The sequence below is a fragment of the Aphelocoma coerulescens genome, chromosome 2 (genome assembly GCF_041296385.1).
Source record: "Aphelocoma coerulescens isolate FSJ_1873_10779 chromosome 2, UR_Acoe_1.0, whole genome shotgun sequence".
Classification (NCBI taxonomy): domain Eukaryota; kingdom Metazoa; phylum Chordata; class Aves; order Passeriformes; family Corvidae; genus Aphelocoma; species Aphelocoma coerulescens.
Genome location: NC_091015.1, coordinates 76,770,996 through 76,786,418, shown reverse-complemented (window position 1 = coordinate 76,786,418; position 15,423 = coordinate 76,770,996). Strand labels below are relative to the sequence as shown.

Below are 15,423 nucleotides of genomic sequence, written 5' to 3'. Positions count from 1 at the left end.
ATGTCACCAGCAGCTATCTCAGGATGTCAACCCACGAGCTTGGCACATTAGGAGATACAAGTGTATGACGAAGTCTGAAGGAAATACGCATTGAAGGCAAAACAATTCAGCAAAGGAAAATGTTATTTAAAAGGCAGGTCCTATTTCAAAGTCCCCCTTATAAGCCTTGCTATGTACTGTTTGTCCAAGATTGCAACATTAGGGTTAGCCTATATGTAGGCTGTTCTTACAAGCATGCATGCATGCACCATCCCCACCTTAAGCCAAACCTGTGAGCAAAAATAGCACAAACAGTGTTCACCCAATCCTTCATACATTAAAGTGAAGGCTATTGAAGAAAAGAAAAAAAACCAAAACAAAGCTCTTTGGAATTTCTCTCATGGCATGCAAACTCTCCTGTTAACAATTGATTGAACTTATTTCCAAAAGCATTACAATATGCAGTGTTGTAACAGAGCAATGCAGAATTCTACTCCCACATAAGCAGATGCAGCAACTCCTGTTCACATCAATAGGGCTGCAAGAAGAGCCAAAACCAGAAATTCCAATGTCTTCTTCAAGGTAGTATGAGAAGCATTAAATAAAGCATGATAGCACACTACTTTTTCTGTGAAAAAAAGACATACCTATCCTTCATTAGCTGATAAAGATTTTCCTTCATGTATTCAAATACAAAGTAAAGGTGGTCATTTTCTCGTATGACTTCCTTCAGTTTTATTACATTGGCATGGTTTAGCTTCTTCAGAGACTGCAACAGAGCAAAATACGGCTTCAGATAACCCCACAGTGACCTTCATTCCTTACCAGCACTAAATTTTTAACATATAAGTTTCTAGCACAGAATCCACACAACATATTCATGAGATACCCCATAATTTATCTTGCAATCTGTTTCAAAGAATAACAACACAGCAGTTTGAATAAATTTCAAAGTAAAAATTAACTACATTAATAGTAGTTCAAGCCTATTTTTAGGGATTACCTCAGAGCTAGAGTAAGGATTAGCACAAAAACCTAATTCCCTACAATGAAAGGCAAATCTGAAGCTGTAAGAGCTCTTGCTCACTGAGCTGAATAAGAAAACCCTGCATTCTTTTTTCTTTTTGGCATGAAACTTTCATGAAGAAGGATTCTCTTACAGATGTTCTTTATGGACATACTGATTTGTGTGAAATCTCCAGTAAGTTAAATCTAAAGTCCTTTAGTAGGGAGTTTTGTATATACAGAAAATCAGATGCCCAAAACATGGAATGATTTGGAATTTAAGCCCAGGATTTCAAGTGTTATTCTATCACTTGGCTAGCCAAAACTCCCAGTGCTTTCTACAGATGCCCCAAATACAAGGAATGGATACACAGCTAGAAATCTGGAAGTAAAATGGAAGAGGAGGATGGTAAACCACAGAAATCCACACATACAAAATCAATTTCTTTCTTTCTCAAAGACAAGAGGCTTGGCTATGAGACATGGCCACTGCTTCAGAATAGTGGGATATTCCACAAATCAGCAGGACCTCTAGGAGTGCCAGCAGCCCATGGTTTTGCGAAATCTGTCACCATTTAAAGAGTTCACAGAGTTTGGCCTTATGCTTGGACATGGCAGCTGCCCCTTTCCTTCATACAAGCCTAATCAGACTAATCAATTTTTAAACGTGGTATATTCACCACTTTACCTTCACTTCTCTCAAATTCATACATTCATCCCATGAATAGAACTTTCTTTTCATTCTGAAATAAAGTCCAAGATAAAGTATTTTCAGTTAACAGTGCAGAATGCTTTTGGAATAAGAAAACCTAAACGATATTTTCTAAGACTAGCATTATCTATATTTTGAACTCAATTTAAAACATTCTAGCATAGCCATCAGCAATATAAATAGAAACAAACTCAACACTTAGAATTGCTAGAAATTTACAGTGATTAACCATCAAACACTGAAACAAGTTTTTAGAGTACAACCAGAGACCATGTTACTCCAATGGAAAAGGGACATAAAACCCCTTTGTATCATTTGAATTGTGCTTTTAATAATAAAGTAAGCAACAATGACACTGCACCTATAATAAGGAAAGTCACATCCTTATACATAAGTTGCATATTCTAAGGAAATAAAAAATTATATTTTTGAAATCTGCAAAATATCTGGATTGCTTACTATTTTAATTAAGCAGCTGACTTGATCATTTTAAAAATCTGTTCCAAGATACTAATTTCAAAAAAAAAAGGGTTCCTTTTTTTTCAAGCAACATCATAGCCTCTAAACTAATTTTTCTACATAACAGTGTAATATATTTATTTGTAAGTCCTGCATAAATCCAAATGTGGGTATTTGGTGTTGCCCAGATCTTGGGATGAAGTTGTGAATGTCATTGCTGTGTTTCTGTAAAGTTCTAGCATCTAAAGTGAAGAAATTTAAACCCAAGACTTTCATTTAAAATAAAACTATCTTTAAGCAAAACTGTCCCCTCTCAAGTCCCAAACTTAAAAATCACACAATAGAATTCCAAATCCTGAAATCACGAGAATGAAAACCACTTTCCACAAAATGTTGTTCCTTTTGCTAAAGATAATTAAAATAATCCACTGGAGATTCTTTCTTTAGCTTAGATTCATTTTAACTTCAGTAACAGTACCAGCAAGATATGGAGAAGCCTGAAATACTCAGAAATTCTTAAAGAAAAAGTCAATCAATTATATTATAATTATCTTACTGCCGTAAATCCATAAATGAGAGAAAAAAGTCTCAGCAAGATACAATTTCTGGTATTTCAACTTACACTTTATATCCTGCTTGCAGTTCTCTAGGAATACAAGGGGAACTTCCCCACTCCTTGAGTAGAATTTTTCTTGTTTCGTAATCATCTTTTAAGGCAAGTATGACAATGCTCTTGATTACACAGAACACAACTTCACTAGATCCAAGGAGACAGCCTTTATTTACATGACCAGATTGTTACTGTTATTTATCACTGTAGCAACACGTGAAACTTAATGCAGTACTTACAAACATTTGGGGGGGCTGGGATGGAATTTCAAATCTACCTGTTAAGATTGCTATTCCTACAATTCATATAAATAGACTCCCTAATTAATCACATTCACTTTTGCTTCTCTTTTGGTGCTGACCTAACATTTTTAGTGGGAAGCATGTTCAAACTGAACAAAAGCAGCAGGCAATTTTACAAGCCTATGTAAATCAGTAATTTAAACTGATGTGTCTCTCTACTGATCAGTTACCTGAAATCTGACTCACAATCACTTTGTTAAACATCTCAATTTAAAAAAAATGATTTTGTTATGTTAATTTCTTTTTTAAAAGGGACTCTTTTCTTTTCTACTCAAATGGAAGACGACAATAAAGTCAGAAGTGAAAATCTTTACGATTTTGCAAGCACCTTTACTGAAGTGAGATGCTACATACCTTTTGATAGCCACAAGTTCTCCTGACTCATTGCTCTTCCCCATCAACACACTGCCATAGGTGCCATCACCCAGTTGTTTCATAATTGTGTAACGGTTCATTTTTTTTTTAAGACTCAGACAGCCAAAAGTTTATGACACTCTAAATGTCTTCTGTTTTATTAAAGGGCTCTGTGCTCTTTGATTTTCTTAAGAGAAATCTTCTTCCAGACTGTTTTACGTTGGCGAATGTTTCTCATAACTGAGCAGGATATTTACTGCTCTCTTCCAAACTACAGCTACTTTGAGATCCAGTTAGGAAGCATGGGAGACAGAAGAACATGGTCATTCTCACACAGATCCTTAAAAAAAAAAAAAAAAAAAAAGAAAAAGACTTAGTTATACAGTATTTTAGGAAAGAGATACTCTACTATTTGTATCAAACCCTCCAGATCTGTATGTGCTCTTTAAATAGAAGACCTAAATGTAATTAGTTCCTTTCAATCTTTCAAACCACAAAAGGTGCCTACTGTACAATTAGGGTTAGAGTAAGCAGAGATTGGAGAACCAAGGTTACTGTCATAATTCCCTAGAACCAGAGAAGTGTTTTTAAAGCTGGTGTATTCTGATGAAACTCCTTACTCTGAATTTGCCGACAGCAGCAGCTTCCTGAACTTTAACAAAGGCACAGTTGAAGTTCTGGAAAACATAAGAACACAAATTTTGCACAGGGTGCCATGGCAAACTTAGCATCGAAACACTGTGTTTTGGATTGGTAATGCAGGCAGGCTTTCTATGCTTAAAAGTTAGTGAGGAAGGGAGGTGAAGGAGCAAGTTAACCACTGCATTCTTCACCCACATAAACTGATTTGTTATAAATGTACATGGACGTCTTGCTCTGAAGTTCACACAATTCTTAGGCACAGTAATGGCTGAAGAGTTACGTTTATTCCTCAGTTTTACAAGGCCTGCAGAGAGAAGCACAGAGCTTACATGTACTGGTATGGAAGATTAAATTGTCATTTGGAAAAGAATCCATATTGAACAATGTTGAATCATCATATTTGAATCCATGTAAATGTTAATTTGAATTCTCATCCAAATTTGAATCTGAACACCAGCTTCTATTATACAGAACACTGTCTTTCACCAACGCTTCAGATGAAGGCCAGTTGCCTGATGTTAAACACACTAACTCACAAGAGTCACCAACTTATTTATCTGCAAAAACTAACAACAAGGAAAAACTAACAACTGTTCTACTCACTGTAACCCAAATGCTACTACACAAACAAACCACTGAATGTTAACTGAATAACAGCATTTACCTCTACCTTTTGCCTCTGCTGTCTGAAAATACAAAATAAAACTTGATTCAATGGGAACACACTGTCAGTCTACCTTTATAGGACATGGAGAATTCAGCATGCAACTCTGTAGTCTTTATCCTTATGCCAGAATTAGCTACAGTCTGGTCTGTCCAAACAGATTAGGAAACTCAAATTCAGCTCATAATAAGACTCAGGCCTGAGATTTAAAGGCCTGGCAAAATTCAACAATAAAGCTGGCCTCTCAAGGAGTGTGAACAACGCATTCTCAAGTGGACTAGCCTGCTGTGTAAAGGAAACATCTGCCTGGACAACAGACCAATGTTTCTAAGATGTTCTTAGTTGAAAGGCTGCTTCCTCAAAAAAGTTGTAACACAGAGTGTTACTCCCTGTTGCTTCTGTTACCAGGAAAGAGTCTCACATCACCTGTCAATATGCCAGTAACAAGTGGCCTAGTGGACACATCAATTTATAATCTCTGCACCAGACAAACATCAGTTTGTCAGGGAAAATTATAAAGAAGTTTTTATCCACAACCATCTATACCTAGCCTCCCCTAAAGCCACAGCTATAGTAAAATAAGATTTCTGGTTAATAGTGTGTTCTGAAACAAAGCTAAAAACCAGATTTAACAAAAAGTGACACAGACATCTCAAATTATGACTAGATTTTAAATTGGACTTTCATATATTTAAGCCAATTGTTTTCCTCAGAGTTCGGCTTTTTATCTTATTCCCCAAAATGCCTGCATGCACTCTAGTCTTTAATACCATCAATAATGCCTTTTTACAACAAGGCTATTTGTTAACTCCTGTAATAAGCAGATGATCAAGAGTCTTTATTCCACGTTAAGACACATCCTGCATACATATTTTGAAAGTTGTCAATTGTTAGCTTTATGTATATATTAAAAAAACAAAACAACATGAAAACTTTCTGAGGGTGTCCTTTATACCCATTTTAAAACATGGCATCACATCTGAAGTGTCAGTAATGATAAACTGTGTATGTGTTTTGTGTATAGGTGTACATAGGCATATCATATAAAGTTAAATGTAACACATTTTAGGTGCCTGTGTTTCTCTGTTTCAACAAATATCATTGTACATTGTTTACGGTATGGGGGTTTTTGAGGGAATTCAGCAACACCTGCCACAGATGGTCCCAGCTTGAATTCCTAGAGTTACATAAAAATTTGGAGAACTTGCATGCATTTCATGCTCAACCTTTTGCTCTCTAACAAAGTGGACCAAAAACAACATGAGGAAAACTAGTATTTGCAATAAACAGAACAAGAACTAGACACAAACCTCAAGTTTTGACCTTTAAATCCTCTAATTTTGGTGCTAAATCCTATCAGCTTTCAAAGTCATTTTCTTTGGAGTATATATTAATCACATGCTTTCACAATTATTCCTTTTGTCCAATTCTAATATTTTGGCATGTGCAGTCAAAACAACCTCACATAAAGTGTTCCCTGTGCCCAGAAGTTCTGTGTAATTCAACACTTCACAGACCCAATTATGCATTTTGTCTATTATGTAATATATTGTATTGCCTTATTTCTTTTCTGCTGTATACTTTAATTTTTAGGGTACAAAAACATCTGATCAAGTAAAGTACAGAAAAGTCAGCACATTCCTTCAGTAATCAAATGGAAGTGTCAAATCCACTCAATGGAAGTGCACAAAACAAGGTGTGAAAACCACGCACCCTGATAAAAATGTCTGTGTACCATCACATCTACCCCACACTGACTTGTTCTGGAATTACAGAGCATGATGATTTAGAACGTAAATGCTCTGGAGATTCATGTTTCTCTACAACAGACTTCTCCATACTTTGTACTTTACACCACTCATACCCAGCTCAAAAAGGTGTGCAATTTTTTCTCAGTGGTCTCTCTGCATTTTGTTTTTCGAATCTGCAGTTTAGTTTTCTTTTGTACTGACCTGAGGAAAAGCAAGGACCCAGTCTAGCTTTTCTGGTTAAAACAAGCTCTGAGGTGGCTTTTTCCATACTAATGCTTATATGATATTATTTCCTCAGTGATGCGAAGCTCTAAAATGTAAAATTGTTGTAATAGTCAGCTACCAAACAGACAAGAGAAATCCCAGTCTAAACAGCTTGTTTGATACTCTTAACGACATACTGTGCATAATCTCTTTACACAGGATTAAGGAAAGATTAAAGCCAGGGACAAATAGAGGACAAAATACAATAGCTTGACAGAATCTATAATTTGTGTAAATTTAGCAAATCTGAACAAGTACTAGATAACTGAAGAAGCAAATCTTCACTTTCAATATATTACTGGTGTTTTAAGCATTAGCAGCAATTTTATGTTATTTTACATGTCTGAATTACATTTCAAAATGTAATGAATAGCAGCAAGCCACCTACATTTCTTGTGTACAAATACTATGCTTTACCAAGAGTTCTACATTTGCATCCTAAACAAACTACTATCAAATAAATAGAAACTAGGATGTATGAACCAATAGAGACCTCGCACACAGAGAAGCGGAACACCCACAACCAAATGTTACCAAGCTGTTTACAGTAACTGATGAAATCACCAAAACTGTTTGCGTAGCACAGTACTGTTCTCAATGATCAGAACTGGCAGTGTTGCACAGCACAGAATGTATGCTGACACAAATTTTAAAAGTAAAAAAAAAAAACAAAAAACAACCAAACCCAAAACTAAATCCAACCACAAAACAACAAACAAATCTTGCTACAAGAACTTTCTTGGTAGTGACTGTATATTACTAAAGCTGCCAGTAATCAGGTCCCACAACAGGTGGACCCAGTTCTTGAGATTAACCTCAAATCCATTACTCTAATCAAAGGCCAGCAGTTATTTAAAAGCATGTCTCTCAGTTGCAAGAAAGAACAACATTGACAATAAGTACTTGTACTTTTAAATAGACCACCTTAATTTTTTTAAACTCCCTTTAAAAATCTAATGTATTGTTTCACTTGTTTGTATTACACATTCAGGATGGGGCACATCAAATCAAGAACTCCAGTTTGCTCTAAGTATTTTCCCCTGTTTGTTCTAAACTAGCTTTGGTTTCAAACCAAAATGATTCACAGCAACCTTTTCAGGACCCTTCCACCATGCCAGCAAGGCTACCTCTTCCTACCCCCATGAAACCCCTTCCCACAACGCAGTACAGCAAGTTTCAGGACAACAGTGGTTTCAATGCTGCTGGCCCTTCAAATCTCCAGCCTCGGGCAGTGTCCCAAAGGAACATGAACCACTCATCTTTCAGCATCTGCACCACCGTAAGTTTCAATAAAACACAGAATCATTACGGTTGGAAGGGACTTCTGGAGATCGTCTAATCCAAACCCCCTGCCAAGGCAGGGTCACCTAGAGCACATCCAGGTGGGTTTGGAATGTCTCCAGATAGGGAGACTCCGTGACCTCCCTGGGCAGCCTGTTCCAGAGCTCTGCCACCCTCAGTGTAAAGAAGTTCTTCCTTGTGTTGAGGTGGAACTCCGTGTTTCAGTTTATGGCCATTGCTCCTCAACCTGTCACTGGGCACCACTCAGAAGAGTCCAGCACCATCCTCTTGGCACCTGCCTCTGAGATAATTATATGCATTAATGAGATCCCCTCTCAGTCTTGAGAACGGAAGCAAATGTTTGTTTCCATTTTAGTTCCACCTGATGACATTCAGTCACCTCCCAAGAGTGGGCAGGTACCTTTCCCAACACAGGCTCACAGCGCCAAGGGGAGCACGGCGCTCCTGCCGCTCACTCAAGCGATGAAACTCGGCACCGCCCGGCCTGCGAGTTTCACCCCGCTTCTCCTAAATAAAACTTCACCTCCTTTTATTAACCGCGGACCTCTCCGGCCACCAAGGCCCGGCTCTACCCTACCGAAGCCACAGCAGGCAGGGTCCCTGTCCCCGCAGGCTCTACCCACGCGGCGCTGCCGCTCGCCAAGCCCAGCCCAGCAGCGGGGCAGCTCCCCACACACGCGAGTTAACCCCACAGCAACCCCAACCCCCCCGGACCACGCTGGGGGCCGGCAGCAGCCGCCCTCTTCGGGGACGGACCGCAGGCTGCTCCCGCTCCAGCCCAACCCAGCACCTCCTCCATGCTGGGAGGACCCCAAGGAGGCCCAGCCCCCGGGGCACGGACGCTCACCAGCCCCGCTGAGGGGGACTCGCCGCCGTCCCCCGACTCACCGCGGCGCTGCGGGCGGAGCCAGCCGGGCGGTGCCGCCGAGCCCCGGGCTCGCCCGCCGCCTCCCTCGGCCGGGCCGCTCTGCCCCGTCACCGGGGCGACGGGTGCGGGGCCGGGCCCCGGGCTGGGGCGGGCCCCGCCGCCGGCACCGCCCTCCCGGCCGCGGTCTCGGCTGCCAGGGAGTCGCAGATGGAGCGGAGGAGCTGGGAGGCGGTGGATAAGGAGCGCTGTGGGGAGCGGACGCACCAGGCTGTTGGAAAGGGGGTGGTGCGCAACGGGAGCGGAGCCTGACGATGAGAGCCACGTCACAGGTTCCCTGACAGGTGGCCCCATGATACACGAGATCGTCTTTAGACTGTCTTTAGTATAATTACTGGTGATAGTAATTATATATCGAATATATATTTGGTGGTCTGGTGAGAGCCCACCGGGAACGCTGCATCCGGCTCTGGGTCCTCAGCACAGGAAGGACATGGACCTGTTGGAGCGAGTCCCGAGCAGGGCCACGGTGATGCTCCGAGGGCTGGAGCAGCCCTCCTATGCAGGCAGGCTGAGAGAGTTGGAGCTGTTCAGCCTGGAGACCAGAAGGCTCTGGGCTGACCTTACAGTAGCCTTCCAGTACCTAAAGGGAAATTTCAGGAAAGATGGATAGAGTCTATTTGCAAAAGCATGGACAAAGGGAAACGGGTTCAAATTGAAAGAGAGTAGGCTTAGATTAGGTATTAGGAAAAAAAATATTTACTGTGATGGTGGTGAGGCACAGGAACAGGTTACCCAGGGAAGTTGTGGATGCCCCTTCCCTGCAGGTGTTCAAAGCCAGCTTGGATGGGACTCTGATCATCCTGGTCTAATGGAAGGTGTCCCTGCCCATGACAAGGGGGTTGGAACTAGATGATCTTCAAGGTCTCCTTCCAATCCAATCCAAACCATTTTGTGATCATATGAAACAAAGCTACCAGCTAAGCCACAATGTACTTAGGATTTGTACAGAAATTCCCACCTGTAATATTCACAGCTGTAGTGAAACCTGAGGGATTTTTTTTCCCCTAGAATTTTTAAAAATTATTATTATTGTTCATTGTAAGAAACTTATTAAAATGCATGTTGCTAGTACTGATGCAGGGGAGAAACTTTGAGTACTCTATGGATTCTAAAACATATGTATTACTATTGCAAAAATAATAATGAACTTTCTGCTTGGTCCTTTGTAATCTTGCATTTCTCCTGTGTCTACAGAAGGCATGGTTAATAAAAATGGCATATATAGTGTCTGATCCAGAGGTGCTTTTGGCAGGGAAGTCTCATTTTAAGCTTCAACTCTCAACATTAACTTGAGCTTCCTATTTTTTAATGTTTTTGAGAGTGAGGGGCAGGAAAAGGAGGAGATCATTTCAACACAAGAACTGCTAGAAGCACCACGGAGGGAAAGGCAGAAAATTGTGTTAGAAATTCCTATCCGCTTTGCCAAGCTGGCAGCTCAGGCTTGCTGAGCAGAAATGGGAAGCTGTCTTCATTATACCTTTTTTTTTCTCCCCTCCCTGTTCCTCATTAATTGGCATGGTAACTTTGTGATGACTTTGTTGACAGATTAATTGATTCTACCTCAACTGGGTGGAACGTGGGGCTATGGGAATCGGTTTTCTGGAATCCAAAGGATTTGACCACTTGCACATAGCTTGCTGAAATGAAAGTACAAGAAAACAACATTGTATTTTCTGAAACAAAATATGCCTGTTTCCTTTAGTGAAATAAAACATCAGAGGTGACTGCCAGGTAAAATAAAGTTCAAAGGTGAGACTTGAACATGAGAAGACAAAAAGTCTACCCACACGGTAGAATTCAGGCAGAGATTCAGCAGGAGCTGACTGTATATAGCGAAGAATTTCACCATGCATTAACCTCTAAGAATGTGTTTGATCACTACTATGTGGATACATCCATACATTGCATATGTGAAAACACCTCTCCACTGTCAGTGGAAATGATGCAGCGGTTGCCCTGTGATGTCCCCTCCCTGCCCTTCTTTCCTTTCCTCTCTACAGTTTAGCCATGTCCCATGGCTGTGCTTTCCCAGTGATGGGCTCCCTCCTCTTCCTCTGGTGCTGCCGTTCACTTTCATAAGATCATAGAATGGTTTGGGCTGGAAGGAACCTTAAAATCATGTAGTTCCAACCTCCCTGCCATGGTCAGTGACACCTTCCACTAGATCAGGTGTCCAATCCAAATTGGTCTTGAACACTTATAGGGCATCCACAGCTTTTCTGGGCACCCTGTTCCTGTGCCTCACCACCCTCACAGTAAAGAATTTCTTCCATATATCCAATCTAAATGCATCCTGTCTCAGTGTAAAGCCATTCCCCCTTGTCCTATCCCCACATGTAAAAAGTCCTTCTCCAGCTCTCTTGCAGGCCCCCATTAGGTACTGGAAGGATGCTACAAGGTCAGCCCAGAACTCTTTTTTTCTCCAGACTGAACAGCTCCAACTTCCCTCAGCCTGTCTTCTTAGGAGGGGTGCTCCAGCCCTGTGAGCATCTTCGTGGCCTCCTCTGGCTTTGCTCCAACAGGTCCATGTCCTTCTTATTTTGGGGACCCCAGAGCTGGATAGGGTCTCACCAGAGCGGTGCAGAGTGGCAGAGTCACCTCCCCCAGCCTGCTGGCCATGCTGCTTTGGATGCATACCCAGGATACATTCGGCTTTCTGGGCTGCAGCCACACACTGCTGGGTCATGCTGAGCTTCTCATCAACCAACACCCTCAAGTCCTTCTCCCCAGGGCTGCTCTCAATCCATTCTCCCCCAGCCTGTATTTGTCCTTGGGGTTGCCCTGACCCACATGCAAGACCTTGCACTTGGCCTTGAACTCCATGAGGTTTGCACAGTCCCACCTCTCCAGCCTGTCTAGTCCCTCTGGATGCCATCCCTTCCCTCCAGCATACTGACTGCACCACACAGCTTGGTGTCACCAGCAAACTTGCTGAGGGTGCATTCAGTCCCACTGTCCATGTTGCTGAACAAGATGAAAATGCTCTTGGTTGCCTGTGGGGCATTTCCAGTCTAATTACAGTCACTTATAAGAGATCTGGCACAAGCAAGGGGTTGATGTTTAAATAATTTCTGTATTAGTTTTGCAGAAGAGAAATATTTAAGTCTAAATTCTGTTACTAGGACCTTGTGTCTGGCAATTGTTGGCACTTTTTGTAATGGTTCCCAACATTTCACACACGTGAAGACCTGTAGACAGGACTGTAGACAGGACTTGCCAGTGTTTGAGCCAGACTGCAACACGGTGTGGAGTTGCAGTACCAGCACTGCAAGCCAGTCACTTAACACTTCATTTTGTCATAAAGACAGGAGAGAGATGCTGTCCTGTGCTCTTGCTATGAACCAGGAAACTGAAGGAAAGGAAACAGGATGGAACAAAGAGACCCAGGATGTTTGTGAGCCCTGCTAAAGCACCTCTGAGAACATCCTCATGCACCTGCTTCCCTGCTTATTTTGCAAAACAACACAAGCAGAGCCACTGGTAATTTTCTGTTGAAAGAACCTGCTTTAAGTTGTGGTCCTTAAAGGTGTTGATGCTATGCTCAAGTGCCAGCCAAAATACCTGAAACTGCCTTCTCCCAAACACCATCACAAGTGCCAGCATGCATGTTGAAGCTTATAGGGATTGTGTAAACTTCATTTTTCTGTTTGTTTGAATGAAGTTGAGCCAAACTAGTGAGGTTTCTCTGAGATACTTGCTCGCACCTGTATCATACCACTGATCTTCGTGTCTCGTGGACTCTTGCAAGCCTAGAGAGGTGCTGTGTTGAAAAGCACTCTTCATTTTGCACAATCCCAGGTGTAGCACTACATAAACAGTACCTGGTTTTTACTCCCTTTGCTTGTGAGTGACAGGCAGATACTTAACTTTAGGCAGCTAGAACACCAAAGGCAGTAATCTGGGCATGGATAACCACTGTACACCAGTCTCATTATTTCTCAGGCAGAGGGATTTTAACAGGCCTGGAATAACACACTCAGTGTGCTGTGAGGAACCACCCCAACACTAAAAGCCTCAGTTCTTCCCTTTTTATATCTGCATGTGACTTCTACTAAAAAAGTTGGGAATGACAGAGCTTTCCTAGATGCATCCCTAGAGCTGCACTGTGCACCCTACTAAATGATGTCTCTAAGGAAACATGACCTACTTTGGTGAAAGCTGTCTCAGTTGTTGGGAAATAGAATTATTGGGATCAATAGAAGAACTGTGCAAGCAATAGGCCTGGAAGTTTTTAGGCTTGTGTGTGAGAAAAACTTTCCATGGGAAAGTCCCTGTGTGAAGGAAACAAACACCCTGAGAAAACTGAGAGGGAGTGAAAAACTTGCAGCTGTGCTATCCGGGAGTGAACGAGGGAGATGAGCACAAAATTCTTTTCATCGTAACAAGACTGTGGAGACTTGCCAATGTAAGTCCAATAATGTAGAAATAGAAATGTGTCTTGATAAGTTAAGCCACTTAGGAGCTAACAAGCTGGTATACTATATAAGTGCCTTTGGACTGCTAATACACGGAGTCTCTCTCTCTCTCCCCCTGCTGGGATCCAGGCTCCTCGTCCCATGCAGCTTCCAACAAGTTGTATTAGATAACTTCCCCCCAAAAAGACACCAAGAAAAGCCCTAGAAATCCAGAAGAAATCCCAGAAAATCTCCAGGAAGGAAAAAGTCTCAAATCATATTCTACTCTGTTACAGTGGTGGCTTCCACACATAGAACTCAGAGGAAAGCTTGTCTCTGTCTTTAAAAGTGATGGTTTGTACCCCCAAATGAAGAGATCAACTACTTCAGGCTCAATAAGCCCAAAACAGCCAAATTCCTGCATGCCTTGCTTGTAGCTTTGGCACATTTGAAACTCCCTGAGATAACCAGCTTCCAGAAGAGGAGCAAGTGCTAAGCAAATCGCTCGGACTCTCACAGGAGGTCTTTAGCAGGACTGGGGGGAATACACGTGGTCGTGGAGCAGCACAGTGTGACTGGCTCTGTCCTCCCTCCAGGAGGAGACGTGACCATGAAGCGATACCCACATGTATATGCATCCATCAGGAGTGTGACACATGGCTGCATTTGGTGGGTACACAGTTGAAAAACATTGTCACTGGGCCTTTTGTCTCTGGGAAGCATCCATTCAACACTTGGGCTTTTAACCTCTGCCATTACGAGGCTGTTGTTTTGGTACAAAGGGCAGCCTCAGCACGGGGACAGATGGTGCTTTACCTCAGTAGGGCCCTTGTAACCCCTATGAGGCCAGAGCCACAGGAGACTGAGATTCAAAAGCACCTTCTCCTCCACTCCGTCTGTGATTTTGCCATAACAACTGGAGTTTGTTAGATGAGGATGTCTGTTAGAGTACAGGGTACGGCCAGTGAAGGGCTCCTCTCAGCTGCTCAATGCAGGACCAGAAACCAAGCTTGAAAGGGACAATTAATGGAAGAGAAGGCGCTTACTCAGGGACCATCTTGCTTCAGGATGCTGCTTTGCCTGAGGAACATGCTTTTAAAGTCAATCCTGCAGCTGTGTAAACTTACAATGAGGCTTTCAATTTCAGCTTTTTTTTTGTTACAGAAGCTCCCATTGTCTTTACATTAATGTATTTTGAAGAGAAAAACTGTCTACAGCTCTAGACTATCCATCTGATCTTTTATCTGAAAAAGGTAATATACATCTAATCTCATCCCAGACACTTGTACATGAAAGGAAGCAAAGTGAGGAAAGACTGCAATAACCTTTAGAGTGGTTTTATTTGTTCTACTGCTACAGATGATGCAGCAAGGTAATCGCCACCATAGCTTTTCGCTGTGCTTAAGCAGCTGTCATGTTTATTATAAATAAATCCACATGCTAAAAGTAGCATCTTAACACAATTGGCTGCATCTTCTTCAGTGGTGTGCAAAGTTCTGCTTAAAAGGCTGTGTTTAATTGGATAACATAATGATTTAAGCATACAACTACAATGACAAGTTTTATACCAGTAATGTAAACAGCATGCAACCCCCACAGCTTGTCTGTTTTAATAGCGTGTAGTATTTTAATAACTTGTGCTTGAGTTGTGGTTGGCTAACTCCTCTAAAATCAATATAAAATAGAGCAATTTACAGCTTTGATATTTTCCTTGATTTTCCCATCTGCAGTGAATCTTTCCAGCTTTTTTAGTCATTTTGTTTGGCCTTATTCCCCTCTTATACTTTTTTTCCCTTTAGACTTATAAGGCTGTAAGCCTCGATTTTTATTCTCATGTCAAATGCCTCAATATGATTTGGCATACAGATGAGAAATCTCAGTTCTGGAAACAGGCAGCGCTATATATTCCTAAACTCTAACATTTTGCATTAGTCTTTCTGGGTAATAAATCACAAACCGCCTTTTTTTTTCATTTTTAAAGGTTAGTATATGGGGTAATTCTCAAGCTGATGTTCACCGGAATCTGTTCTTACCAGTAATTTAAAACATTTGGTAGA

The 15,423-nt window shown here is 41.6% G+C and overlaps 1 protein-coding gene across 8 annotated transcripts in view; it reads right to left on the bottom strand.

The window, feature by feature from the left end:
- MAK (male germ cell associated kinase) overlaps window positions 1-9,016 on the bottom strand; it is a 29,450-nt gene extending 20,434 nt beyond the window's left edge. Inside the window, exons 1-4 of one of the 8 annotated variants that reach the window (XM_069008117.1) lie at window positions 8,933-9,016; window positions 3,422-3,761; window positions 1,673-1,727; window positions 627-748 (exon numbers count right to left, since the gene is read on the bottom strand). In XM_069008117.1, the coding sequence (XP_068864218.1) occupies window positions 627-748; window positions 1,673-1,727; window positions 3,422-3,522 (278 nt within the window). In that variant the 5' untranslated portion in view covers window positions 3,523-3,761; window positions 8,933-9,016. The other 7 variants (XM_069008119.1, XM_069008121.1, XM_069008118.1 and 4 more) reach the window with 7 other exon arrangements.
- Window positions 9,017-15,423: the final 6,407 nt, after the last annotated feature.